At 51.5% G+C, this 27,987-nt stretch overlaps 2 protein-coding genes across 15 annotated transcripts in view; one reads left to right on the top strand and one right to left on the bottom strand.

The window, feature by feature from the left end:
• Nucleotides 1-24,681, bottom strand: part of TPM3 (tropomyosin 3) — a 28,153-nt gene extending 3,472 nt beyond the window's left edge. For 2 of the 13 annotated variants that reach the window (XM_049634963.1, XM_049634969.1), the window contains exons 1-7: nt 19,006-19,137; nt 12,524-12,657; nt 10,823-10,940; nt 10,636-10,706; nt 9,916-9,991; nt 8,495-8,557; nt 8,256-8,325 (exon numbers count right to left, since the gene is read on the bottom strand). In XM_049634963.1, coding sequence (XP_049490920.1) covers nt 8,256-8,325; nt 8,495-8,557; nt 9,916-9,991; nt 10,636-10,706; nt 10,823-10,940; nt 12,524-12,657; nt 19,006-19,137 — 664 coding nt within the window. Of the gene's footprint in view, nt 1-15; nt 6,403-7,153; nt 7,237-8,255; nt 8,326-8,494; nt 8,558-9,259; nt 9,336-9,915; nt 9,992-10,635; nt 10,707-10,822; nt 10,941-12,523; nt 12,658-19,005; nt 19,138-23,692; nt 23,819-24,488 lie in introns of those variants that run through there. The other 11 variants (XM_049634965.1, XM_049634970.1, XM_049634962.1 and 8 more) reach the window with 10 other exon arrangements.
• On the top strand, nt 19,136-20,781 carry LOC125925751 (translation initiation factor IF-2-like). 2 transcript variants are annotated; one of them, XM_049634983.1, is made up of 2 exons: nt 19,136-19,606; nt 20,463-20,781. In XM_049634983.1, exons 1-2 carry the CDS (start codon nt 19,136-19,138, stop codon nt 20,526-20,528), a joined length of 537 nt encoding a protein of 178 aa, XP_049490940.1. In that variant the 3' UTR covers nt 20,529-20,781. The 2 variants fall into 2 exon arrangements, with proteins under 2 accessions (XP_049490940.1, XP_049490939.1); XM_049634982.1 differs by lacking the exon at nt 20,463-20,781 and adding an exon at nt 19,879-20,077.
• Nucleotides 24,682-27,987: the final 3,306 nt, after the last annotated feature.

Genomic DNA, 27,987 nt, shown 5'->3' with positions numbered 1-27,987 from the left:
ACAGCTCAGAGCCTAGAGCCTGGAGCCTGCTTTGGATTCTGTCTCCCTCTCTCTCTGCCTCTCCCTCTCTTGCATTCTGTCTCTCTCAAAAATAAACAAAACCAAAAAATTTTAAAAGAACTCAATCCCGTTGGGGTCAGCAGTGTGTCTAGCTCCAGGGAAGGTGAACTGAGATTATCCTGTTCCCTTTTCCAGCCTCCCTTGCTGTTAGGGATCCAGTTCTGGCCAATGAGATATAGGGGTAATCTGCTGGAAAGCTTCTGGGGAAACTAGCTTTCTTTCTTGCCTTGAACACGGATGTGAGGATGAGAGTTGCAGATTTCAAACTTACAAGAGGGCCAAGAGAGTCAGAGAAACACAGTTACCCCCGGCCACAGCTGCTCAAATCTGACTTGTTGCAGGAGAAAAAAAGTCAGTCCCATATTTATTTAAGCTACAGTTAAGCTGTTTCTCATAACCGAAAGCATTCCCGATATAAATAGTTAAGTGCTCAAAACACTGACTGTAGCTGAATGTTCCCCCCTGCAGCACACCTTAAAGAGGGGGTAGGGAGAAACCAAATCCATCAGACGAGCACAGGCGTGATGGGAACTTAGGGACAGACCTTCCTGGTCTACTAGTACCAGTTTCTCAAGTTCACAAGTAAGTTTCTTCCAGTGTTTTCAGTCTGTTCCAAAATGGTCTCAGGACCTCAGTATAAAGACCCACCCTCTTCCACCTTTCCAACGTTAGTGTTATGTGCCGCCGAAGCAAGCCCAAGACATACTCTTCTGTCTTTTTTTTTTTTTTTTTTAACGTTTATTTTTGAGACAGAGAGAGACAAAGCATGAATGGGGGAGGGTCAGAGAGAGGGAGACACAGAATCCGAAACAGGCTCCAGGCTCTGAGCTGTCAGCACAGAGCCCGACGCGGGGCTCGAACTCACGGACCGCGAGATCATGACCTGGGCCGAAGTCGGCCGCTTAACCGACTGAGCCACCCAGGCGCCCCTCTTCTGTCTTAAAATCAATTGCATCTGTGGGCTGACTGTGCCCACGGTCAAGGTGCAGTGCTTTGGCACGCTGCCCTCCGGGCAGGTTTTCTCCAGTTCTACCTGGAAGATGATGGCCAGTATGGTCCCAATAAGATTTGCCACTTTATGAACACCATCAAAACAGAAAACATACATATACACACAAAATGATGCTGGGAGGGAATAACCAAAATAATAGTTGTACTAAAAGGCAGAACTGGAGCGAACATTTAGAATTGCACGTCTCGTTAAAGCAGTGGTTCTTATACGTATACAATTATTGCCCCTTCTCTCCCCTTGGAAAGAAATTTGGAAATGTATGGGGGCAGTAACTAGAGGACGCTGCACACACATGTTGGGCAGGAGACAGCACTAAGCGGGACTGTTCTGTACATCCCAGAATTATCCACCGTTGAGAACCACCACACTAGCCCAGAAACTCCGTGAGGTCTACGACTGCACCTGTCTTATTCACTGGGGCTTCTCTGACAAACGCAGGGGTTCAAATTTCTATTGAACTCTTATTTTTCTTTTTTTAAATGTTTATTTTTGAGAGAGAGTGAGAGCGTGAGCAGGAGAGGGGCAGAGAGAGAGGGAGACACAGAATCTGAAGCAAGCTCCAGGCTCTGAGTTCTCAGGACAGAGCCTGACGCGGGGCTAGAACTCACAAACCGTGAGATCGTGACCTGAGCTGAAGTTAGACGCACAACCAACTGAGCCCCCCAGATGCCCCTGAACTCTCATTTCTTAAGCTTTCTGTGGCAGGAGTACCACCTGACTCCTCAGGAGCAACCACATCCAAGACAGTTAGTGTGACTGCCACTCCTGTCTTGGGGAAGAAGGGTATTATCAGAATCTTATCCCTCACAACGGCCTGGTCAATGAGGGTTTTGTTCCATGTAGGGAAGAAGTAAAGAGAGAGAGAAGTGGAAGCATTTTCTTGCCTGATTAAGCTCTAGAGCACATAGTCCCCTAAGAACTGTATGAGGCCAGAAAATAAGTGTGGTCATGCTCTCGGCTTGAACTCAGTAACAGTAATAAGGGTTCTAACTCTGCAATCTCTAGTGATTAAAACTTCAGGATGAGACACCAGCTCATTAAAGTTCTTGGTTCCCTGATACAGCAAAATAAAACAAACAAAAAAGGCAAGCCACAGAATCCATTTGGTCTGATGTTCCTTTTAGCCACGTCCAGTTAATTAGGGAACAATCCCATGGATGGATGCTACACATCCCTAGGCCTCACTGGTCTGAATCAGGGCCATTTCATTCTGTAACAGGAAAGGGGAGTGGGGATGCTTAAGGGAACAATACCTGCTTTAAAGCCTCACAGTTCAAGAGATGAGAAAGAACAGATTTTGCTTTTTTTTTTTTTTAACTTCTCCCTAATATTAAAGCTGGGGAGTGGTCAAGCAGTACCATAGAGAAAGAAAGAGATTGGGCAGGGCTAAGACGAGGCTGCCCAAAACCACAGGACAGCGAAAGCTCCTGAACCGCGTGTCATGCCTCATCCGAACAAGGGTAAGGAAGGGTAGAAAAGGACTCTAACCCACCAGCCTGTGATTCAACCTTAGAAATTAAGATGGGGAGCCCCTGGGTGGTTCAGCTGGTTATGCATCCAACTGGATTTCAGCTCAGGTCATGATCTCACAGTTCATGAGTTTGAGCCCGGTCTTGGGCTCGGCACGGATGGAGCCAGCTTGGGATTCTCTCTCCCTCTCCCCTGCTCACGCACGTGCACGCGTGCGCGCTCTCTCTCTCTCACTCTTAAAATAAATAAATAAACTTAAAAAAAGAAAAAAGAATTAAGAGGGAAAAGTTAAAGAGATCAAGAGCTTTGCTCTGGGATTACCAATGCGGCTTCTCGACCCCATTTCCATAGCCAGTCCAGGCCCCAGTAACAGGATGGCTTCTGTATTAAATGGAAGACTGAATTGAGCACCACACACTGTTTCAAATTTCACTCTGCTCTGCTGGCTCCGTCCTCCCTCACACCAGTCATGCCCAGGGAGAGAGACAGGCGACCGGAAGTAAAAGGCCTCACTTTTTTCCGAACATCTATCTATTCTCACATACCTCTCTCTTTTGTAAGAAGCCTTTCTCTGCGTCAACTCTTTCTGCCCCAAAACTAAAACACCTAGAATCGTACTATCCAACACAGCAGGCAGTCGCTAGCCACATGTGGCTAATTGTATTTAGATGAACCAAAAGCACATAACTCAGAATTTTAGCTCAATCACATAAGCCACGTTTTGAGCGCTCAGCAGGCTCTGTATGTGGCTAGGCGGCTGCTGTACTGGACCTCACTGCTCTAGGCTCAATTTCTTGCCTTTACTTTCTTTCCACTAGTTCACTCTTCTGCTCCTTGACCTTAATGCTCAAAACGCACCCTCAAATTAATAAAGTATCAATGACAGCATCTCGTCTCGAGTTCTCTTTCTTCACAACCTGTTGGAGTGGAGACGCTCCGGCAATTATCCAGCCGTAAACGTTTATATGATCACCACACCTTGTCCTGCGTCCTCCCTCCACCCAGTTCCATTTACATTCCTCCTCTGCACAGGGCTTCCTGTCTGCTGCGTTCTCCTTTTTACACGTGCAGCGGTCTTTCAGGATTCTGACGTGCTTTCCTGCTCTAAACTGCCTGCCACCCTTTATGGAGTTCCAAGTCTCTCTCACGTCCGTCTGTCCCCTCAACCCCCGAACTCTGTCTTCAGCTGGATGCCTGCCAGTTTCTCAGACTTCTGTTCTCTTCTACCTTCTCTTTCTTCTTCAAACCAGGCCCAGGTGACCTCTCTACATGTTTAATGCCACCACGTTCCTAGGTTCGAAAGCAGTCAGTGTTGACTTTTCCTCCTCACGCTGAGTGCCGCTCATAGCGCCGCCTCTGTATGGAGGGTTCTCTCTGGGAAAACCGAAATAACCTACCCTAGTTGTTCTCCAACTAGGGAGCATACTCGCTGCTGGTGCTAGGTCAGGAGGTCTCTGGAAGCATATACTTATGAACTTCAAAAAAACGTATTTGCGGGGCGCCTGGGTGGCTCAGGTGGTTAAGCGTCCGACTTCAGCTCAGGTCACGATCTCTCGTGGGTTCGAGCCCTGCGTCGGGCTGTGTGCTGACGGCTCAGAGCCTGGAGCCTGCTTCTAATTCTGTGTCTCCCCCTCTCTCTGCCCCTCCCCCCCTCTCAAAAATGAATAAACATTAAAAAAATTTTAAAAACGTTATTTGCGGGGCGCCTGGGTGGCTCAGTCGGTTAAGCGTCCGACTTCGGCTCAGGTTGTGATCTCACGGCTCGTGAGTTGGAGCCCCGCGTCGGGCTCTGTGCTGACAGCTCAGAGCCTGGAGCCTGTTTCAGATTCTGTGTCTCCCTCTCTCTCTCTGACCCTCCCCCGTTCATGCTCTGTCTCAAAAGTAAATAAACGTTTAAAAAAAAAAAAAAATGAAAAAACGTATTTGCTGTGTTGCTTTAATGTGCATCAGGAAAAATCACTAGCACACATCAAACCTTTGGTTTCAAATTAGAATTATGTAGACAAATTTGAAAACGAGTAAATATGAAGGAAGAAATAACGTAGGGAGCACAGGAATACGGCAAAAGCCACCAAGTAGCATGCAAGTGACTGAAATTTGGGAATCACCGTCTTAATGGGCCACTTTGATAATCTGCTCTCCTTGTGAAACACTGACTCAGCTGCAGAATCAGTTCTTCTCCTTTGCTACTCAGATCAGAACGTATCTTTGTTCGAAACCCCCAGTGGCATCCCCGTCGCCTACAAACTAAAACTCCACACCTGAGTCCTGCACATGCCTGCCCCTACTGTCTACATCTACCTCTACAGCTACGTCCTTCCTGTCTCTATCTATGCCTCTACTCCTCCGCTGGTCCTTGACCCAAATGCTCAATATCCACTATCCCTCAATCAAATCTGTTTGTCAGGAATCCAATTTTTTAGAACCCGGTAGAAATGAAAAAGCAAGTTTTAGCATGTTTATTAAGTACCTACTATGTGCCTCGTTCTGTGAGTCTCTCCTAACCATCCCACTGGAACCAACCCGTCCCCTCTGAATTCCCACAGTTTGGTATTTGTGGCTAAGCCACAGATCACCTGTAGCTTCATTTATGTTCTCTCCCTACTAGATTCTGGGCAACCTAAAAATGGGGATGGTGCCTCCATCTTTGATTATTTGTCCCGCCGTAATTCTTTGTGCCTAAAAGACACCAGTTAAGCGTTGGCTGAATCAATCAATCTCTACCTTAATCCCAAAGGCTGTGTAGCAAGAAAAAATGGTATGAACAGAAAGAAACCTGAATTCAATACAACCGAAAGTTTTAGATTAGGGAAAACCTCTGCCCCGGGCTCTAACTGGCCAAAAGAAAAGCAAGTTTTAAATATATAATCTGCCGAGAAACCTAGGTGCTAAGTGGACGCCACTCAGGTGCTTAGGTAAGTACAGCTGCCTGCTGCACTACCCAGGCTGAGCCATCGCGGCTGTGCAAACTGGAAGAGGAGTCTGCAAAAAGTTGTCATGTAATTCCACAACGTAAACCAGGAACGGTTTTACTAACAGAAATTTACCATTCTTATGTATGTAATAAACCATTTGAAACATGGATGACTGGTTGTTTAGTTTTGCCAATCGCAACCGTTGATCGCGTCTCATGTCCCACTACCACATGCCGGCAGGCAAACGGCAGTATACCTCGAGTGTTAGAAGGGTTTGAACGAACAAACAGAACGGCTGAAAATTCTATGGATTTCTCTGTGACTTGGGATGACCTAATAAGTCAAGTTTGGTGGTAACACATTTGAGACCATCAGGTGTTCTGAAGATGCACCATGTGAGCCACTGAACAAAGGGCCAAGAAAGCGTATCGGGAGGCACTGGGACCCTATGGGAGGAGGAGGAGGAGGAGGAGCTAACTGAAAAGGATGGGAGCCTCCAAGTAATGGAGGTGAAAGACCTCCCGCGGCCTACACACGCCCCGAACCTCTGCTAGCCCACCACTCCGACAGACTCCAATCACTTGAGCTTAAATGTCAAGAAAGAATAGACACACACAAAAGTGGCTTTGATTATATAAGTCAGAGGAGAGAGAGCCTACAATAGCTATTCCCCACATCACACCCCCAAGGCTCCTCCTCAGGGACAGCAGCAGCTTTGTCAGTGACACAAATGCAGGGTGGCAGGAGGCTTCCAGCAGCTTAACATTTTAATTTGGGGGGGGGAGTGGGTGGAAGAATACATAAGTTGCTTTGTGCCCCCCCTACATCCTAATGCCTTGGGGACCAGCCAGGCCGACCCAAATGGAATCCAGAGCGAGAGTGGGGCGCTGGGTTCCCCGAGGAAAGGGGGCAGATCCAGAACAGAGCAGAAACGGTGATGGTTATCTGTATGAAAAAGTAAGGAGACTCTAGGTAAGAAGGACTAGCATCAATCACACAGCGATTTGGGAGAAAAGGGAAGAGAAGGCAGTAGGAAGGAGAAAAGACAGCCAGATACCACAGCCTGAGTCATTTGGCTTCTTCTCAGGGTTAGTAGGACAGATACAAAGAGGTGGATTAGCATCAAGGGTCAGGGGTCCACAGCAAACGGATGAAGTCCCCAGTAACTCTTCTTGGTGCTTTTTACCGCCTGGCTTGCTCTGGGAGTCAGCTTAATTCTTTGCTGAATTTGAGATTTCCAATCATGGGTGTTTCTCCTGAAGTTCAATACCAGGCACAAATTACATACACACAGGAGATCTGAATTTTGTCATGCAATCAACGTTAGGGCCCAAGTCACTGGCTCTCTGGGCCCTACGTTCTTAGTTATCTGATGACATAGTTCTACCTTCAGCGGTGTCCCCTCTGAGAAGACTAAATTTGAGAAGCAAATAGAAAAAAATCATGGATATAATGAAGGAACTATGAACAAAAATATACTTAAAAAAAAAAAAAAATCACACATCGATCAGGGTGCTACAACTGATTCAATGTTAAATGCCACCCCAGCTTTTGCCAACAAGTAACCAGCACCAATAGTTTAAAGATAGAGTGAAGACCCCCGTTTCCAGAGGATAAAACCAAAGCACACTATGCACAGCCTGGAGCCCCAACCACCCACGAGCCAAGACCCCAGCCCCACTCTGCTGTCAGATAGTTACATAGAGGTCATGTCATTGAGGGCGTGGTCCAGCTCCTCGCTAATGGCCTTGTACTTCAGTTTCTGGGCATAGAGCTCATCTGGACAGGCACAGGAACACAGGGAGGAACCAGGGGACAGAGTGAAAGGTATCAGAAGCAAATGAAGAGAGGGAATCATTAGAAATTAGGAGAAGTGTGACCGTGGGTCTAATACCACAGGTTAGGAGGACATCCACCCTGGCGGCCACAACAGGCCATTTTCAGATCCTCTGCCCCCCACCCAGACCACTGGGCTTCTTGCCGCCTCTAGTCCACTGCAGTCAAGGCGGAGAACCCAGGCACGGCCGTGACTAGACGTTCTTGCTACCAAATGCACTCAAGCAGCTACCACTCCCACCCAGCTAATCCAATTGCCAGCAGGGATAACACTTAATTTGATGAAAACAGAGAAAGGAGAAAGCACACATTAAGATTCAGACACTTCTTCTCTATCTACCGATCAAGACCAGTATTCTTGGCCCCTCTGCTCTGCAAGCTGCTCCCCCAAACCCTCCCCAGGTAAGAGAATGGTGTGCTACCCAGAGCTTATGTCAGAGTTCTCAAAGCACGGCGTCCTTTCTCACAGTGCACACGGCCGCCAAAACGTGGGGACAAAGTGCATTTAGAAAGCCCCTCGGACTGGCCAGCTCTGGGACATGGACATCCCACAGCCGTGTCTCTTGGAGAGGTCGCCCGCAGCTGAAGCGATGAACAGGATGGCCGAATGTAGCCGTGGGGTAATACGTGCTCTCACTGCCATCAAAGTATGGCCACCATCTCACCCCAGAGACCACCATTTCAGACCAGCCAATTGGAGGTAAATGCAGCCATGACCAGTCTCCTCCAAGAGAAGGATGCCAATTCCAGAATACTAGATAAAGTCTGACCAAAAGGAAGAGGGTGTATGTGTAAAACTCCAATTCCGGGTCTTGACCCGTTTCACCCAGCTGTGGCACAGGACAGGGCACGGGACGTGTGCCAGGTCCCCGCCGACTCCCTTTGGTGCACGGGGAAGGAGGGAAGCGGTCAACGGGCAAGGTCTTCCTCTGTAGCTCTGATCCCGCTCCCAGGCTCCATACCTTCCAAGTCATCAATCGTCTTCTCCAGCTTGGCCACTGACCTCTCGGCAAACTCAGCACGGGTCTCCGCCTGGGGAAATGGGACAGCAGACGGAGTCAGAGATGAGCAAGAAGAGTTCTGTGTCTCCACCTTCTACTTGCACACCCTTCACAATCACAGCCAGCTCGTCTAAGTCCAAGTTAGGGCCTCATACACCTCTAAATATTTTGATTCCTTCCCTAGAATTCCCTCAGCTCACCTCCTTGAGTTTATCCGTAAGAATCTTTATCTCTTCTTCGTATTTGTCTTCCTTTTGAGAGTACTGTAAGAGAAGGTGGAATGCGAGTTTCAGAGTAGAACGTACTCACACAGACAATCCTACCACCCCATCTGCCACCACATTCCCTCTTCCAGTGAAATCCTCTCAGATTTTAATGTGTGGTTGGCCCGCGAGAAAAGAGCAAGGCCCATTTCTGGACAAGAGATCATTAAAATCCACAAGTCAACATCCTTAAGGCCTTGATACCCTCAAATTAGAATCCTCTGGATTTTTTACCTTTAAAACGGACCTAAGCTTTGACCTTACTCCGATCAACCCAACGAGGTAATTTTTCCTTCCTCCTGCTTGACGAGGAGGTACAGCAACACCCCAAGGCCAGCCACACGGCCGAAACAGTCCCACGTGACACTAAAGACGAGTCCTGTCTTGCTCGCTTATTGGGTCTCGGATCTGCTATTTGCTGCCCCCACTGGTCTGCTAGAAAACTTCTGGGGACCCATGACTACTGCTATTTAGCACATCAGTATCAGCCTGAGCAGAACATGACCCCCAAGCACCTGAGACCACGAAGTGATCTGAACTAAAGCAACGAGAGCACACGGGAATTAGCATTAATCCCGGGATATGGATGACGAGGATGCCTCACTAGATTATGTAAGGACTGGGTTTCTCCAGTCTCTCATCAAGGGCAGGGCTGGGTGGGCCCAGGCCCCAGAGCCTGTCACTGTCACAACCAGCCCCTACCTTCTCCGCCTGAGCCTCAAGAGACTTGAGGTTGTTGGTGACATTCTTCAGCTCCTCCTCCAGCTCAGAACACTTACTGTGAATGTTTTACATACCGCAGGAGAGGAAAGGGGAAGAAGGCGAGAATAAAAAAAAAGGGAGAGAGAGACACACAGACGTGAATTGAACCTATATGTAGAGAGAGCTGGAAGGCATACGGGGAAAAGAGAAGTTCCCAGGTCACCTGAGCAAGTGTCAGCCCTCCCTCCCCCGGACCGCAGAGCCTGACAGACGCTGGGCCCCCCTGGGCTAGGACCCAGGATGTCGGACACTAATAAAACACTTGAGAAAAATCACTACAGGAACGAGTCTACCTCGGGTGGAGGTGGGAACTGCTACCTCGGGTGAAGGTGGGAACGTATGCCCGACCCAAATAGTCCCCCGGATCACCCCAGGGAAGGAGAGACCCTGCGCAGAGGCGTAAGGCAACTAGGAAAGAAGACATGAAAGATGGCAAGTAAGAGGAACAGAATGGAGCATTCCACGGAGAGGTGAGAAGGCACTCAACAAACCAACCAGTGGAGGGGAGGCAGCTGCAAAACAAAGAACAAAAACCAAGCCCAACGAAACCACGCCGTGCACGTAACCTCGCCGGGGGTGGGGGCTAATGTTAGTACCTTTTCTTCAGCAGCACTCAGACACTTCAGGCTCTGGTCCATCAGTCTGATCTGCTCGTCCATCTCCCGGCAACGGCTGTTAGTGACGGTCACGGGGATCGCACAAGCCAGGTTGTGGGGAGGGAGAAAGGTCAAAGAGGACACAGCAAGAAAACAAGCAGCAAAACGAAAAAAAAAATTGTTTTTCAAAAAATGGGAAGACAACACCGCCATGGACATGGTGTGTCATGTCTGGGAGGGGATGGAGAGGAGGCACAGATATATATGCATCAGCACTGACTTGTTACACAAGGCCCAGAAGGTGCCGACGGGGGAGCTCTTCATGTCTGCCCTCGCCCTGAGGCCCCCCCAGACTGGCCACACGGTACAGAAGAGACAAATCTCAAGCCGGCATGGCCACGGCAGTGTGTCAAGGAGAAGCAGACTTCGGGTGGGAGGACCCTGTAGGGCCTGCCAGGTGACCACTCACCATCTGCTCGTTAGTCCTTATTTTCCCTCAATTTGCAAACTGCCCCTACGAGAAATAACGGAAACTCATCTGGCACCTGTCACTAGTCCAGGGCAAGAAGGGCCCGTAGCCATTGTCAGGGCCTAAAAAAAGCCCACTCTCTAGGCCCTGTTTAACAAGGTGGAAGGAACACTAGTTTATTCACATTAATGCGCAAGCCAAAGGGGAAGGGACCGAACGGGAGGGCAAGACTGGGGGAGCAAGATACTCACGACTCTGCCAGCTCAGCTCGTTCCTCTGTGCGTTCCAAGTCCCCCTCGATAATCACCAACTTCCGAGCCACCTACAGAAGACCCCGGACGGCCCAGTGAAGCAAAGAGGAAGCCATCTCCCTCCCCCGTGGCTCTTTTCAGAGATCCAAGGACGCTGGGGAGAAGGGGGAAACACGAGGCAGCCCACCTCTTCATACTTGCGGTCCGCCTCTTCCGCAATGTGCTTAGCTTCCTTGAGCTGGATTTCCTGGAGCTCCATCTTTTCTTCATCTTTTAGGGCTCGGTTCTCAATCACCTTCATGCCTCTGCCAAACGGTAAGGACAGACACGGCCCTGATGGGTCTGCCACCAGCTCCACCCTCAGGGGCCCTGAATGGCACCTTTAGAAGCCGGCCCCTCTCTACCTGCCACCCAAGAACTCCCACAGCTCCCCATCTTAGTTTGTTTTCTTTAAAACCTTTTCAAAAAAATTAGCTTTCTCTTATAAAAAAAATAACACACGCTTAAGGGGCGCCCAGGTGGCTCGGTCGGTTAAGCGTCCGACTTCAGCTCAGGTCATGATCTCACAGTTGGTCAGCTGGAGCCCGCATCGGGCTCTGCACTTTCTCTCCCTCTCTCTGCCCCTCACTCACTCGCGCGCTCATTCTCTAAAATAAGTAAGTAAATAGATAAATAAGTGAAAATTAAAATGATAATAATAAGAATATACACTTAATACTCAAGGGTATGGTTTAAGGGCACAATGTAAGCCCTTCCAGTCCTGCTCACCAGAGGAAAACTCTATTCATAAAGTTTCCAGAAATGTTTCACGAAGAGAAAACCCCAACAGAATGACACACTACCCTGTTGTGTACCAGGCCTTCCTCCCTTTCTAGAACTTGCACCCTGCTCTGTAATAGAGCACACACAGCCACGCGACACATTCTCCCAGCAGCACGATGTCAACCTGTGTCCGTCCGACAGGGCATTTTTGATTCTGAAAGCCTTCGTCTGACCCCACGCGTGTCAGCACACACCTTTGTTCTGGTTTACCCCACAGCGGCAAGAAGGCAATTGACTACTTTCAACAAAGGTGAGCTGTGATTTGGTTCCCAACCCTGGGCACACATAAAAATCATCAGACCAACTTTAAAAACATCAACACGCAGGGGGCGCTTGGGGGGCTCAGTAGGTTAAAGCGTCTGCCTTCAGCTCAGGTCATCATCTCACTGTTCGTGCGTTCAAGACCCGCATTGGGCTCTTTGCTGTCTGTGCAGAGCCTGCTTCAGATCCTCTGTCCCCCACCCCCACCCCCCACTGCTTGTGCTCTCTCTCTGTCACTCTCTCTCAATATAAATAAATAAACTTAAAAAAAAAAAAAAACAAAACAAAAAATCTAAACACCATCACCATCACCACCACCCACACCCCTCTCACGATGGGCTCCAACTGAACTGGGGCATAACTCCAGGCACTGCAGTATTTTTAACTCCCCAACGGTCCCCACCCCTCACCCCCATGATTCTGACGGTGCGGCCAAGGTTAAGAAGGCTTATTCAGCACCGATCGCTGGGCTCTATCTCCAGAATTTCGGACTCTTAGATCAGGGGAGGGACTGAGAGTCTGCCTGAATTTTCACCCAGCGCCAGGTGCTGTTGGGCGGGGACCTCACTTGGAGAACCACTGCTTTAGGGGAACTCGTCTCACAAATAAGGCCACGATCCACTAAGTGGAGGCCATCCTGGTGGCCCTCTTTAACAACCATTAGATCAATTTATAGGGTAACACCAATTGCAAAAGGTCACGGAGTCCAGGGAACCCTCACTCTGTCTTGAAGTGAAATGCATTGACCCGAGTGTTGCAGGTCCCTCTGCACCCCATGCCCCACCCCACAGGCTCCCCTACTCACCTCTCGCTCTCATCAGCGGCTTTCTCGGCTTCCTCCAGTTTCTGCAGGGCAGTGGCCAGGCGCTCCTGGGCCCGGTCCAGCTCCTCTTCTACCAGCTGGATCCTACGGTTCAAGGAGGCCACCTCAGCCTCAGCCTGTGTTTGAATGAGAAATGGACAGAAGTCGGACTGAGATTGGGGCTGAGCGCCAAGCAGAAGGCAGGGTCCGACGCGGCAACACCTGTCCCAGCGCAGACGCGGACACCATGCACACACGCCCATCTCCCCCTTTCCCACCAGCCGACTTCGGGGCACTCCACAGGAAGAGTGGTTTAAAACACAGTTCCCTGCCCAGCCCAGTGCCACACAGCACCGCCTCCTTTCTGGACTTGGGTCAAGTTCCTGAGCACACTGGTATCAGGAAAGGTGTCTGGCGAAGGGCTCCTCCCGCCTGAGCTCGGGCGTCCTGCCCTCTCTGCAGTCTGCTTTCGAGTGTCTTGTAAAGTGGAAAAATCAGAAGGAATTCGGATTATCTATTAATTTGCTGAAGTCAAATTGTTAACCCACCAACGACCTTATTCTAATACACCAGGGGACTCACTAGCCAAGAGAACGTTTTTCAGAATAACGGTCCAGACCAGAACGCAAAAGGATGCAACGCTGGGCTCCCCACCCCACCCCCAATCTCTGCAACCTGCTCCCCACCTTTTCAAAGGTGACACCAAGGAGCTCTTCTAACTAAAACTACCTGCCTGACATACAAAAAGGGGGTGGGGGGGCGGCGCAGAGGAGAATGCTTCCTCCGTGTCCACCCCGACTCCTGCAGATTTCTGAACGGTGACTCCCTTCCACTGCCACGGTCATCCCTCAGCCTCAGCCTCCTCCCGGCTGCTGTCAGTCCTCTCCCTGACTCCAGCCCACACAAAGGCCCGGCCAGAACACAAGCCGCCCCATGCCTCCTCCTTGGCAGTGGAGTGAGAAACGGGGAAAGGAGGCAGCCTGCGTGTAGATGAACTCCGCTGGCAGAAAAGTCCCCCTGTCATGACTGCCTTTCTCGTCCCTACACCTTTCCTGGTGGCAAGCACACTGACTGCCTCAGCCATGCAAGGACTCCACCTGCTCTGCATGCTACCCAGTTCAGATGCTTATCCAAGTGCTTGGTTAACATGATCTCTCTTCTACAGTCCAGATTGTGCCTGAATTCCATTACCCTGATTTCCTCCTGGCAGTCAGGGGTGGGAGCAGCTACAGAAATAATCTGGGTCACCAGCCCCTATGGGGAGGGATGCAGCCCAAAAGACTCCTGTTAAGAATCAGCTTCTTAACAAAAATTTCCAAATACAAACATGGGAGATTCAAAGTCCTGTAGGGTCTGGAGCTATATAACCACCAACCCACAGAAGAAAAGTCACGAGTCCACACAAGCTGAAGTTACCAAGAACCCGTTTGTGTCTCTAACTACACTATTCAAAATACCACAAAGACAAGTGTTCCCTGATCCTGTTTCCTCCAGGAAAACAGATGTCTCTTCGGACACATTTCACAAGTCCAAAAAGGTTAACGACTCAAGATAACAAGGACAAGTCAAGCTATCAGGCAAGGCCAATAAATCACGGCCGGTGCGATGATTTACCCCATCTCCCTCCCTCAAACGCCTAGGACTATAAAAAAGAATTGAACCAGATTTGGAGGAAGCTCATAAAATCTAAGTCTCCATCCAGCTCACCAGTAGTTCCCAAATGGAGAAGATAACAGACTACGGGGGCAGGGTGTACAGTTTCCATGACAACAATCTGGCAGGCAGTTTCTCCCACAAATCAGCAATTACAATAGAATTCTTCGCAAGGCTGAAGAGGGAGGAGAAGGCACCTCTTGGTGCCCTCCTGAGAGCAAGAGCACGCACACACACACTGACGGAGCCTATATCAAATGCAGAACCTGCCACGGGGTGTCCCCACCAAAGCTTCAGAGACCCTGGGCGGGGGGGGGGGGGGGGGGAGCCAGTCACTGTTCTCTTTCTGCTCCTCCTACAGAAGATCAGTTCTCTTTACAAAGAAACAGAAGTTTGCAGGATCAAGATCTAGGACTATGTCTAAGGGAATAAGGGAAGACTCTTCCTTCAAGCCGAAACCTACGCACAACACCCATCCCTTCATCCCTTCCGGGTCAATCAAGTCCCGCAAGACACTGGGAGGGACGGACTTCTGCAAACCAGAACAGGAAACATTAAACCTGTGCTATTCTAATTACCCAAGGGTTAGCAAGTCCAGATGTGGTTTTGAACTTTCAGCCCATCCACCTCTGCCCAGCCTGGGGGATAGACTCTGAGGTCTTTCCTTCAGGTAATAACAGGGTCCTCCACATTAGAAGATGGCTGACCACACGGGGCGCCTGGGTGGCTCAGTCGGTTAAGCATCCGACTCCGGCTTAGGTCATGATCTGGCCGTTCGTGGGTTCAAGCCCCACGTCAGGCTCTGGGCAGACGGCTCGGAGCCTGGAGCCTGCTTCGGACTCTGTCTCCCTCTCTCTCTGCTCCTCCCCCACTTGCATTCTGTCTTTCTGTCTCTGAAAGGTGAATAAATGTTAGAAGAACAAAAAGAAGAAGGGGGAGGAGGAGGAGGCTGGCCACAGCTTCAGCTGTGAAAAGAGTGTGGCTTAAGTGCTACCATCCTCCAAACAGAAGAGATTCCCCAGGCGCGCCACACACCTCAAGGCAAGGAAGTGCTGGGGCGCTGGTGCTCGGAGGCAAATCAGGGCCAAGGACAGAAGGGGATTAGCCTAAATCTGGCATTCTGCCACTCTGGGGTTTCTCTTTTTAGACAAAAGCCACAGATGAAATTTTGATCAAAGGAAACCAGTAATGGAAAAGTGAGGCTTGGGCCTGTGAAGAAAGGAGTACTCCGGGGTTCACGGTGTCCACACAAGTGTATCTACCCGGGGTGACACTGTGTCCTTAGGGACTTTAAAGTCACGGGGGGGCGGGGGGGGGGGCAGGTGTGAGGAAGGGAGCAGAGCTATCTGCCACAGAGTAAACAAAGGTGGAGACTCCAGAGCAAAGGGCTGTTTGCCTCGCCCCAGGAGTGTGTGCGCCAACGGGAGGGAAAGAGAAAGGTAATCAGCAGGAAAGTAAACCTAAACCAAAGAAAGGTGATAAAGCCTGTTGCCGGGTCCACCCGACCCAGCAAAAGGAGAGCCACACAACAGGCGTTCCAATCCCCCCAGAGATTGGAAATGGGGAATAGGGCCAAAAGCCTGTTTTTTGTTTTTAAGTTTTGCTTTTATTTATTTTGAGAGAGAGTGAGAGAGAGAGCGCGCACGTGCGTGCACATGAATGGGGGGTGGAGGGGGGGGGGAGGGAGAGGGAGGGAGACTGAGAATGAAAATGAATCCCAAGAAGGCTCTGGCTGTCAGCATACAGCCCGATGTGGGCCGAAGTCAGACGCTTAACCAACTGAGCCACCCAAACCCAGACGCCCCAAAACCTGCTGTTTTAAAGCTCACTCGCTTCTTCAATAGTGTTTCTCAATTTTTCAGACCAGAAAAAAGGAGGGAAATACCAGAATAAGTTAGGAGAGAGAGGTATTAAAAACAAATAAGGTGAACTGTATGTAAACTTAAAAATGGCTAAAATAGGGGTGCCTGGGTGGCTCAGTCAGTTAACCATCCGACTTCGGCTCAGGTCACGATCTCACAGTTTTTAAGTTCGAGCCCGGCGTCAGGCTCTGTGCTGACAGCTCAGAGCTGTTTTGGATTCTATGTCTCCCTCTCTCTCTGACCCTCCCCTGCTCACGCTCTGTCTCTCTCTCTCTCAAAAATAAACATTTAAAAAATGGTTAAAATAGTAAATTTTATGTTATGTGTATTGTTATCACCATCAAAAACAAAACAAACAGGTAAGGAAAAATGATGCATTTGAACATTATGTTTACGCCCCCTGTTTAAGCTTAGCAAGAATTGCAAAGGAGGTTCAAAACCGAAAGTATACCTGCCATGATGCTACACTGTGAAAGGTCAGTCTCCAGACTAAAAGCAGAAAAGAAAGGCCGCTCTCAGAACTGCAGTCTCAGCTCTGGACTCACCCAGCTTCCCAACAAAGAGCGAAGGGTCACACAAAGCAGCCAGAAAAATAATTAAGTGATGATCCCACTAACAGCCTGAGATACCATCAGGGAGTGCCCAGCTTCCAGCTCCAGAGGAAGGAGGAGGCTGCCGAACCCACACTCCAGAATGCCTGAGAGGGTAACAGGCCAAGCCCAAGCACCCCTCCCTCCTCAGGAGGAGTTCAAAGCTCACCAGAGCAGAAAGCCAAACGGTTAAGCTCCCTCAAGCTGGGGAACAGAAAGAAGAAACTGGTTTCATCAACCTTTAACTATCACCCTACTTCCCCATCTGAAGACTTCCTCACTAGACCTCAACTCAGTAAGCAAATCCGGCAGGCGCTGAGGAAGGAACCGTAAAGAACATCTCGAGCTGCTCACTCCTCTGCCTATCACCTGGAAGACCAGGGGGAAACTGAGGCCAAGTTTTCCTGCGAGGAAGCCGGCCGGGGGGGGGGGGGGCGAAGGGGCGTCACCCACCCTAGAACTATCCCCAGGGTGCCCACACTTCAATGCTGAGCCTAACACTCTGCAGCTCAACACACGGCCGGTTCTTTAAAAGCCAACCCTGCCTTCTTTAAGGGGATCTAGTCTGCAGAACAAAGGAGACGAGAAGTGTCACTAGCCACAGAGTCACCCAGCCAGTCCATCTCACTTGAATTGATAATTAGAAGCTACTCACACTGGGACACCTGGGTGGCTCAGTCGGTCTCTTGATTTCGGCTCAGGTCATGATCTCACGGTTGGGGAGTTCGAGCCCTACATCGAGCTCCACGCTGACAGTGTGAATCCTGCTTGGGATTCTCCCTCTCTCCCTCTCTGTGCTCCTCCCTTGTGGGCACACTCGCTCGCTCTCTCTCAAAATAGGTAAAATAAACGTAAAAATATATATAATGAACATGGGGGAAATCCCCTGAGAAAAAGATGACAGAGAAGACAAGACCCCAGCATTTCTACGCCCAGGTAGAAAAACAAGAGCATTCTAGCAATCTCCCACACTCCCCCCAAAACAGTAATTCTCAGCCACTCCCCAGTGGAGCAGCCAGGGAAAAAAAACCAAAAACCAAAAAACAAAAACAAAAACAAAACTGACCAGGCAAGAGAACAACAAGGAATACCAATAAACCACAGAAGTTCCTCATAAGGTCTTCAAATTTTAGCAACACTTACTTTTCTCTCCAGCCTCAAGATTCTCCAAAACCAAATCAGGAGATCAGTTCCACCCCCTAGCCTGTACCCTAGACCCTGGAAAGTCTTGTGGCTTACTAAAATTACTGGCCCTCCTCTAAGCAGAAAGCAGTTTCGAGAATCACCATTCATTTCAGCAACATTTTATGTTCCAACTTCCAGTTGAGCCAATATTATCTTTAATAAAAAGAGACACCGTGGCGGGTAACTGGGAAACAACAGAGTGTCACTAGAGGCTCCTTGGAACTCGTTATTTTGTCTGCACGAACCACACTGCCGAGGTCAACCAGAAACCTTGACAGAAATTGGCACTCAATCCGAGTCTCGGCCACACAAACTGGCTTATCGGCTGCGCTTGGAAGAAGTGTTCTCAGCCGGCTGGGCCTGCACTGATTACACTTCAGCAATCAAGGCCAGAATCCTGCAGAAGTCCCCGCCTTCCAGGTCGTCAGGGCTAGGGCCGGGCGAGTTTTGTTGGCTCGCACATTCGCACTAACATAGTGAGTGAGGTACCAACTCCTCCTGGGCTGCTTCGGGCGGTTGACACAGTGGGTTTAGCAGTTGCCCCCACAAAAGGAAAGAGCCCCAGGCCGGAGGATGGGAGGCGGTGCTGTGGCCTTAACCTCCTCCAGGGAGGGCACCGCGCTTCCTCTCGGCCGACTGCAGCCTCATTTCCTGAGCTGGAGGAGGGAGCGGAAAGGCTGCCAGCAGGCCAGGCCGGGGGCTTTCCGGCGGTTCCCACCCCCACCCCCACCCCCGCACAGTAAGCCGGCCCTGCCCCTCCCAGGCCAGAGCGGCACCCACCTACTCTCCCCCCTTGGGCCGGAAACCTCTAACGAGAGCGAATTCCCCCCCCCACCCCGCCCTTCACCGAGGAGTGGGGGAGGGAGAGGCCGCTGAGCCCCTCCCCTGGCCGCGCCAGCCTCCGAAGGACTGAATGAATGAGCGGGGAGACAGGAGGAGGAGGAGAACCACTTTCCAGGCCCCGCGAGGCTCAGTTCCTTCAAAGGTCAAGCCGGCTCACCCGAGCGCCCAGTTCCCCCTTCGTCCGCCTCAGGTCCAGCCGCGGGTGAGCCCCACCCATCCGCCGGGCTCCAACCTCATCTCCGAGTCAGCCGGCGCCCGCGGCCCGCGCTCCGCCGCGAAACCAAGGGCCCCGCTTCGGGGTCCCGGCCGCTGCAGCGCCCGCTCCCCCTCGCGCGCCTCGCCCTCTCCGTACCTGCTCCCGTGCCCGCCTTTCCCCCTCCACTTCCCGCTGCAGGCGCTCGGCCCTCTCCTCTGCGTCATCGGCTTGCTGCTGCAGAACCTGGATCTTGCGCTTCACCGCCTCGATGGTGGTGATCCCGGCCATGGTGCCCACCCAGCCCCTGCTCGCTCTCGGCTTCCTGCCTCCTCCGCTCGGCGCTGCAGCCGCTTCTCACCCCCACTTCCGCCTGCTCCTCCCTGAAATACCGGAACTCGCCCACCCGCCCGGATGTGGCGTCACCGCCGCGCCCTGCCGCGACAGACCCCGGGCGGGCGGCCCTCGGCGCGAGCGCGGGGCGGGCGGGGCCTTTCCCAGCCCAGCAAAGGGGGGCGGGGCAGCGCCGGGCGCGGGCTACCATGGCAACCGGAAGGCGCGCGACAGGCCGCCCTCTGCCCCCCAGCAGGTCCACCGGGCCGCGCGGCGTCCGCCTTCACCGCGCACCCGACGCCGCCCCGGCTTCCACCCACCGCACACAGGCTCCCAACTCGGGTGCCGGGACAGGCCAGGGCTTGCTGGGCCCCAGCCTCAGAAGAGCCCGGCTCTGCAGCCTCCGCTCCGCTCCGGGTGGGCCCAGGTAGGCTTCTCTCCCACCCTAACCCACCGCCTGAAAGTCCAGGCAGGGAATTCCGGGGGTGAGAGAAAAGGCCAGGATGGCGGACTTCTCGTTCCCTTGGCATCGGTACGGATCTCGTCCTTCCCCCGTCACCTTGGAGGGTCGCTGTGCACCAGCGATTCACCAACCTGCCAGGCCTTCCGAACCTTGAGTAATTTAGGTATGGTAATCAGTCGTCACATTTCTCTGTGCGGGTGAGAAAGATTTTATCAGGAAGGAGTCCTCTCTTACAGATCACTGTTACCAGACCCTTTGGGCAACAGCCACGTGAGTGCCTAGCAAACGTCCTGTGGAACCGAGCCTCTGTTCGGTGATAACTAAACAGTTTCACTGCCACGTCTACCTTCAGGGGCCCTGAGTTAGAAACTGCCTCCCAGTCCCTGCCACGTGGGACTTCTGGAAGCACAATAGTAAAGAGACTTGAAAATTTTACCTCCTGTTCTCTCCTACTTGTTTGTACTGTACGCCTGCCTTCCCTGTAAGCCATCATGACAAATGTCTCCTCTGCTGCGACTCTCTTTTCCCCTCAAAATTATGGTGCGGAGCAGGACTCAGGATTAAGGCTCCTGATCCCTGAAATGACTGGTAGGTAAGACAGGCGCTGCCCTCAATGCCTGGTTCTGAAGACACTCCCTCCAGAGGCTTCCTCTTCCTATTTCCTTTTAGAAATACTGAGCAATGAGCTGTTTAGAGGAAACAATTCAAACAGTGAATAATTTGCTTGGTAGAGTACGCTGTGTACTGTTTTTTCCCTCCTGGAACTGGGAAGGAAGAACAGGGAGTAAACTCTACCCTGATGGCCTAAGAATTTTTCCAGCTCTTCTTGGAGAAGTCTGGTCAGAGAGAAGATGGAGACAGAAGTGAGACTTTGGCATCTGGGTGATGATCAGCAGGGGGCGCTGTTTACCTCCCTTTGCCCTAGCGAAGCGGCCGGCGCCCTCAACGCAGACCAACCCAAGGCTGCTCGGAGCACCGCTGTATTCCTGAGTCTGGTAGATGTGAACAGATAATCTTCTCTTGATCCAGGGAAACAGGTGGATTGACTCCTGATACCCTTTAAAGGCATGATGGACGGGCAGCAAAGGGCCCAGTGCTAATGTTTTCCTGGTGACCAACAATACAACAATGTATCAGCAGGTGTACGTGTCCATCCCCCACCCCTCTCACGTCTGGTATTACTCTTTGTCCTAACCTTGCACTCCTTTTTCCCCTTGCTTTACCCTAATGAGCTTCTGACTTCACCTCGGGTTGAGAAGCCCTTACACACGTGAATGTTCTTACTGCCATTGAACCGTACCCTTAAAAGTGGTTAAAATGGCAAATGTGATGTATGCTTTGTTACAATTTTTTGAAAACGATTTCAGACAATTCAGGGATGAAAAGGTGAAGCTTGTACTGACCTTGCCATACCCTTGCCCTTTTCTTTCTTCAAGCAATCCAGCAAATCCTGTGCTTTCCAGAAAAGCTGCTCAGATAACCAGAACTCCCTGTGTGAACATGAGTCGTTGACTCCCTCCACTCCCTCTCCTGCCCTTATATCCACATCAGAGTAATCTGCTCTGTTAGCCTCGAGGGTAGGAGCTGAGCTGTGAACTTCCCGGGACACTTGTACTGGACGCGCACCCTCCCCCCGAAGATGCAGACATCATGTTGCTGGTGACTCTGACCCTTGCTCTCTGCTTTAAACCTTTTGCTTCCTCCTTATTCAGCGCTTTTTCCAATTCCTATAAACACTTCACTTTCCTTCTCTGATTCTTTGAGGCAGAAATCCCCCAACTTTTTCTGGGAAAGGCCAGACAGTACAGTTTTTCTGGCTTTGCAGGCCACAGGGTGTGTTGACCTCCATGGGACAAAGCCTGTAGATGATATGCAAACGAATGGGCATGGTGTCGTTCCAGTAAAACTGTACAAAACGAGGCTGTGACAGGATTTAGCTCACAGGTGGAAGGTTGCTAACCCCAGCTCTGAGAAAAAAAAAAAACTTTTCTTCCTGCTTCCTTCCTAGCCTAACGTATTTCTGCCTGCTGCTCACAGCCTTCCTCCCCCACTTCTTGGCCTCGGGCACGCCTCTGAGGGTACTCGCTGACTTGTAGGGAAAGCTAACAGGGGGAGAGAAGTTAAACAACTTTTTCTACCCACATACTACATATTGAAATGGGTTTTGGTGGGTTCCTATATAAACATGAGTAACTCCTTTCGAGTGAATATACTGAACCCACCCTGTCTGGGTGGGGGATGACAGTGCGTGTCTGTATGTGTGCAACAGCGTAGGACAGACAGAATTCATCCCCAGGACATTCCTTTATCTTCCCAGTGAAATAGGGGTGTCATCTAGAGCCTCTGTGTTTCTCTCTCCCAAGATCGAAGGTTAGACTTGTTTGTTCTTTCCTTGCTCCTGGACACACCTCCTCCAACCCACATACCTGCCGCTTTAGCCTTAGACTCTCCAGGAGAGTCGTCACCCAACATCTCATAAAACTCCCCTTAACCCGACACTGCCAGTTTGCGAAAACTTCTGTCCCTATGAGCCAGAGAGATCATCTATCCATCTAGACCCGGAACCTTGGTCAGGTAGTTCCAACAGGCCATCAAGCATTTGCCCAAACCTCTGGAGGTAACCTGTGTTTTCTGCAGTTTTCCAAGAAGGAAGAATTAATAGTTTGCAGGGGACTAAACTCTTGGAAACGACAAATATGTATAACGTATATGATCCTCTTTGTATCTCTGACCTCTGGCAGGATACGTTCAACAGCCCTCGTTACGTTCCCTGGCCACTGCAGGTGGCAGAGTGCCAAAGGGGAGATGATGGGCCTGAGAGCAAAGAGGCCAAACTTGAGGGTCTGGAAACATCTGCGAATGACCCACTCTGTCTCTCTATTTTCCAAAACCAGGCGCTCCTGGGGCACCTGGGTGGCTCAGTCGGTTAGCTGTCTGACTTCGACTCAGGTCGTGATCTCACGTTTGTGAGTTCAAGCCCCACATCGGGCTCTGTGCTGACAGCTTAGAGCCTGGAGCCTGCTTCAGATTCTGTGTCTCCCTTTCTCTCTGCTCCTCCCCCGCTCACGCTCTCTCTCAAAAATAAATAAACATTAAAAAAAGTATATGTGCTCCTAAAAATATGTGTATGTGTGGGTATATACATACATCCATATATATATATATATATATATGCATATATATATATATATATGCATGCTCCTATTTTCCTATTAACTCCGTGCTAAGAATTAACTGTATTTCCATCAATCCCACACTTTCTTTTGTTGCTGTTATGTCACTTTTCTTCCAAACTTCTTTCCTTTGTCGCCTCTCATTTACTGTTGTGCTAAAGCTTTAAGCTTGAGGGTAAATGGAAGTAGGTGGTGACGGGATAAACATGAAGTGGAAAAAAACAATTTATTTCATGTTCAGATGGAAAAATTGAACCCAACTGCAGAGAAGCTGAGTGAGTGAGTCATTGCCACAGAGTATGGTCTGGTGGTGACCCCTTTTCCCCTGTAAGACTCCTTGTTGCTACCCAGCCTGTCATGAGCAATGCTTGCTGTGGTGTCTCCGTGGCATAAGGGCAGGTGCCCACAGTGGCCCAGATAAATAAACCCATAGAGGGCCAGGGTCATTGTGACCTCTTTTGTCCCATTGTGAAATCTGAGCTGGCTCTGCTGGGCGGTTGAGAGATGAGAGTTTCCCTATTAATATCCACATCTACGTGCCAGGGCTTGGACACAAAAGCGAGGAATGTGGCATGGGGGAGGAGGTGGGAAAAGTGATAGCAGTCTGGACCTGGAGACCCCTCCCTTTGTCTGGGTCCTGGGAAACATAATGAAGTTCCTGGGTTGAGGATGAGACAAAAATGAGACATTTAAGAACAAATGAACATGCCATTAGGAGGGTACGTCAGCATGTGATTGTGTGCAAAAATGCACGCGAGCATCTATTTCTACACTCTGAAGCCACAAGTGTGTGTGTGTCCAAGCGTGGAGTTTCGTCCTATCAGCATGGCGCTCTGCACATGCGGATTAACCCACCTTCCGACTCTGTCATACGTACGTCAGCAGCCTTCTTCTCTGCCAGCTCCAGCTTCTCCTGGGCGTCCTTCAGAGCTTCAGAGTACTTGTCCAGCTCATCCTCTGTCCCTTTCAGCTTCTTCTGCATGGCCGCCAGCTCGTCCTCCAGCTGCAGGAGCCCCACGAGTCACACACAATGGAGCAGGCCCAGACCGGGGGCTCCCAAGCCCTGACAGACCCCTGTGCTCACTCCCAAAGAGGCATACTTTCTCCCTAGCCACTTCCAGCCGACTGCCCTGGGAGTTATGCCTTGACCTGTGACCCTGGGATCTCTGACCTTAAGATGACCAAGCCATGGTGGGTTTTCATCCAAGACCCTGGGGTGGTAAGGGTGTAGATGCCTGTGACTCAAGACTGGCTCCGTCGGTAGAGCCATGTGACTCTTAATCTCAGGGTTATAAGTTCGAGACCCATGTTGGGTGTAGAGATTACTTAAAAGTAAAATCTTAAAAAAAGATCAAGGGAAAAGAGATCCTGTGTGCCCAGCCCCCACATTTTCGTCTAGAAATTGGGTTCTCCCAGAACATGATCCACCCCATTTAGATCTGGCAGACACACCGGGGCTCAGAGGGGGCTGCTGGATTTCCCAAGGTCACACAGGCACTCTGGAGCCGAGACGCTGGATGTCCTCTGCCTATCCGGTGCGCCTGGGGAAGAAGAGAGTCCCTCCCACCCAAAGAACAAGCTGGGCTGGTGGTCACTGCCTCTCCCACGAGAGCCCTCTCCCGTCTCACAGTCTCGCTCGCCAGCAGGCAAGAGAGAGCGGCGCCAGCACCCACCTGCTTGCTTCTCTCTTCTGCCTGCTTTTGCTCCGCTTCAGCTTGCTCTGCCCGGTCCAGAGCATTCTCCTTGTCCAGCTTCAACATCTGCATCTTTTTCTTGATGGCCTCCATCATGAGCTGTGGCTGTTGGTGAGCTCGCCTGAGAAACCTGGAGAACTGGAGGCCAGGGCAGGAGAGGAGGGCAGCTGGCTGAGTGACTAGGCGGCCCCCAGGCTCGAGCCTTTTATCTCTGCTCAAGGCTCCACCTCTTGTTCCTAATATGGTCTTTCCAGCTCCTTCCATCCCATTGTTCTCCCTGGGGGAGCGCAGGGTGAGATACTTTGATGGACTGACATCACCAGCAAAGAAAAATGGGGGAACAGCTGAGGCTGATTTTAGACAATGGAAAGTGGGGGAGGGGAGAGGTTCTCCCTGACCCTGGCACGTTCCACCCTCTGGGCAGCTCTGTGGGTGTTTTAAAAGAGCGAGGGGAGGGGAGAACACTGAAATACACGAGGGTACTTTGGCAATTCTAGGAGCGTAGCTTTCACCCAGAGGGTCCTAGTTGCCCTTCCGTTTCCCCATCACCCTCACCCCCCTCTGTGTTGGATGCTGGTCAAAGTCCACTGGTTGAGTTTTACCTTTTGATTCCCAGCATTCAGGGAGCTTGAGCAACAGTGAAAAAGGAGAGGTCACTCGTGATGATCCCTGACAATTCCCCCGGATCCCCAGATCAAATTACTGTGCTATTTGAAGAGTCTCTAATTGGCAGGGAGACATCATTCCTCCCCATTAAGAGCCACAGGGACACAGTAAGCGGTGACCGTCGGTCCCTGGAAGGTCCTCCCAGAGCTTCAAGTGAGGTGGGGGAGAGAAGCAGGGGAGGATCAGAGTAATCTGGGTGGGACCATGCCCTCTGTTTGCCCACAGTGGTCTTTAGGTAGAACTTTCATACCCACACTGACCAAGCACTGTGCTGCTCTCCACTCTTGTCCTCTGCTCTCTCCTTACCCAACCTACCGCCATCCACCATCACAGTCCTCATCGGTGCCAGCTCTGTTCTCCCTGGCTTGACTCCAGGCCATGTTCATTCCTCCACTTGGAGCCTGTTACTGACAGGTGGCAATTGATCCCAGTACACCAGTGCCACACAATCTGAGAATATGCCAGGGGAGAGGTGGGCACTGTTCAAGGTGACCAGAGCTACCAGAGAAGACTATGAATGTGTCTAATTAGTCATATGTCAAGGAAAGATGGCTAGCGTTAATACTAAGCCCCAGCAGTGGGGTAACTGAGACACCCACCAGGGCACGGGGCAACACTGGAGTCTACTCTTGAGGTCTTCCAGTCACTAGAGGTAGATGGGCAGATAGGCTATCAATTGACTCTTGAAGGGAAGCAGAGAAACCAAAGACCCTCGCTGCAGGACTAGTGAAGAAGAGAGTCCCAGGGCCAGGAAGCAGCAGTTAAATAAGGGTGGGGGCAGTATTGAATAAGGAGGAAAAAAATACAAGGACAGAAGATCAGAGCTACATCCCTTCCAGTAAAAGGGAAAGATACGGGACGAACTGAAACTCCAGTTCCTGCTCTTGTACTCCCGCACGAGCTCTCCAGCCTAAGAGTGAGACCCACGTAGGTTGCAGCCGCCGGTGTTCCAAAGGGACCCTGGAGATAAGCGGTTCGGTAAAGGGGCCCCCGAGGTTGATGCCAAATTGCCCACTGCTGTAAGAATATGTTTGATATTTAGTTGGTTCCTAATTAAACAACCCAATATCAAACATATCACACAGAAGCAGGCAGGAGAGTTTTGGTGGTCGTCTGCCTTCCTCCCCTCCGGCCACCAAGCTTGCCTGCATGGAGAGCCATCTCCTTGGGGAAGGATGCTGACCCCTGCTCTTTGCCTCCCAAGACAGCTGGCTCTCACTCGTCTGCCGTTCGTGCTGTCCCTGTATCAGCTCCTCTCCCACCAGCGCCTGGCCTTTGCTGGATCACGTTGGCCCAGACCAGGAAGCCTGTCTGGCAGGGCTCCACATCCGGACACCTATCCTCTCCAAGGGCTCCCACACAGAGCTTCTCGCCCTGATGTCGCGCCCATGGCACTGAAGGCCGGCCCAGCCGCCTGCCCTCCCCAGCCTCCTTCCCACTGCCCTGAGGCTTTCCGGGGGAGGGCCTTTTGGGGGGGGGTGCTTGTACACCCTGCTTTACCTTTCGAGCGGAACTCCTAACCTTCCAGATCACCCCGCCAGACTGCCGAGGGCCTTTCAGCCCACAGCATCCTGGAGTCCTCCTGCTCTGAAGTACTACAGAGAAGTGGCCATGAGAAACTTCCAGCGCGCTTCTTCCATCATCTTGTTCCTTCTCCCCTTCTCCCCATGTCTTCCAGGCACCCTCAAAGTCACCCTTGGGTGTCCGGAAGAGGTGAGGGACCTGTGCCCCTGGCGGGCTCCAGCCCGGGCTCCGGAGAAGGTATATGGCCTGCCCTGCCTGGCAGAACTGAAACGAAGACTTTAGGAGATCAAGGGCGGAGCCCCTCTGCCAGGAAGAAGCCCACTGTCCTTGGTGCTCTTCTCCCAGCGTCTTCCCTCACAGGGGTCCAGCCTGGCTCCCCGCCGGGGGGGTCTCTTCTGAGGAGGATCAGGTCTGTTGACCGTCATGCGGCAGGCGGGTGTGTCTCCGCTGTGGCAGAACGGAGCCCGAGTTATAGCTGCAGCGGGCGGCCGTGCGGGGGTGGGCGGGGGTGCCCTGCTTCAGCCCCAGGCCTGTTCCGTGTGTCCGTGTTCCCATTAGTCCGGATTCCCACCCCCACCCTGCCCCACACATATACCCACTCCACAGTGCCCTTGATCTAGATCAATAGCTTGTCCAAAGCCCCAGTCGATGCCCGTTGTGCGCCTCCGGCCCTCCAGGGGAAGGCTGACAAGAGGGCGCACAGCCCCACGCTAACCCTGTGCTGTCGTTTCGTGTCCTTGCTCCCCACGGCTCTTACCGGGGGGGCGGGGTGTGTGTGTAATGCTTGCTGTCGTGACCGCCAGCCTTACCCTTACCCCCATGTTCAGCTCCCTTCTCTGGGAGCCTCAACTGCCGTGGTGAACCAGAGGCTGGGAAGTGACAGGAGCGAAAAGCACCTCATGTTTGGGGACATTGATGTAGAAGAGGAGCAGTTCTCTCAGAAGGAGACTGACCTCGGGGCTTGATTAGGCAGGCCTCAGGTGGCCCCGATAAAAGGGATCTGACTCTCCTGGCGGTGCCTCCTGTGTGGCCATCTCGAACCAGGCCGGACCCTCTGGGGCTGGAGGTGGAGAAGGTGCCAGCCCCAGAAGGAAAAGGGGCTGGCTGGGTGGCTATGACCGGGGGGAACAGTTGATGTGATCAGAGCAGACAGAGCAGGCGGGGGGAGGAGGGGGGTCACAGGAGATGGGAGGGGGGGCAGCCTGCCAATACCGGAGCCAGCCGGGCTCTGACAAGCCCTGGGGAGAGAGGCCAAGGTCAGGGACCAAGGCAGAAGGGGTGGGGTGTT

The sequence above is a fragment of the Panthera uncia genome, chromosome F1 (genome assembly GCF_023721935.1).
Source record: "Panthera uncia isolate 11264 chromosome F1, Puncia_PCG_1.0, whole genome shotgun sequence".
Taxonomy (NCBI): domain Eukaryota; kingdom Metazoa; phylum Chordata; class Mammalia; order Carnivora; family Felidae; genus Panthera; species Panthera uncia.
The sequence above is the reverse complement of the archived record's forward strand: the minus strand, read 5'-3'. Positions and strand labels throughout refer to the sequence as shown.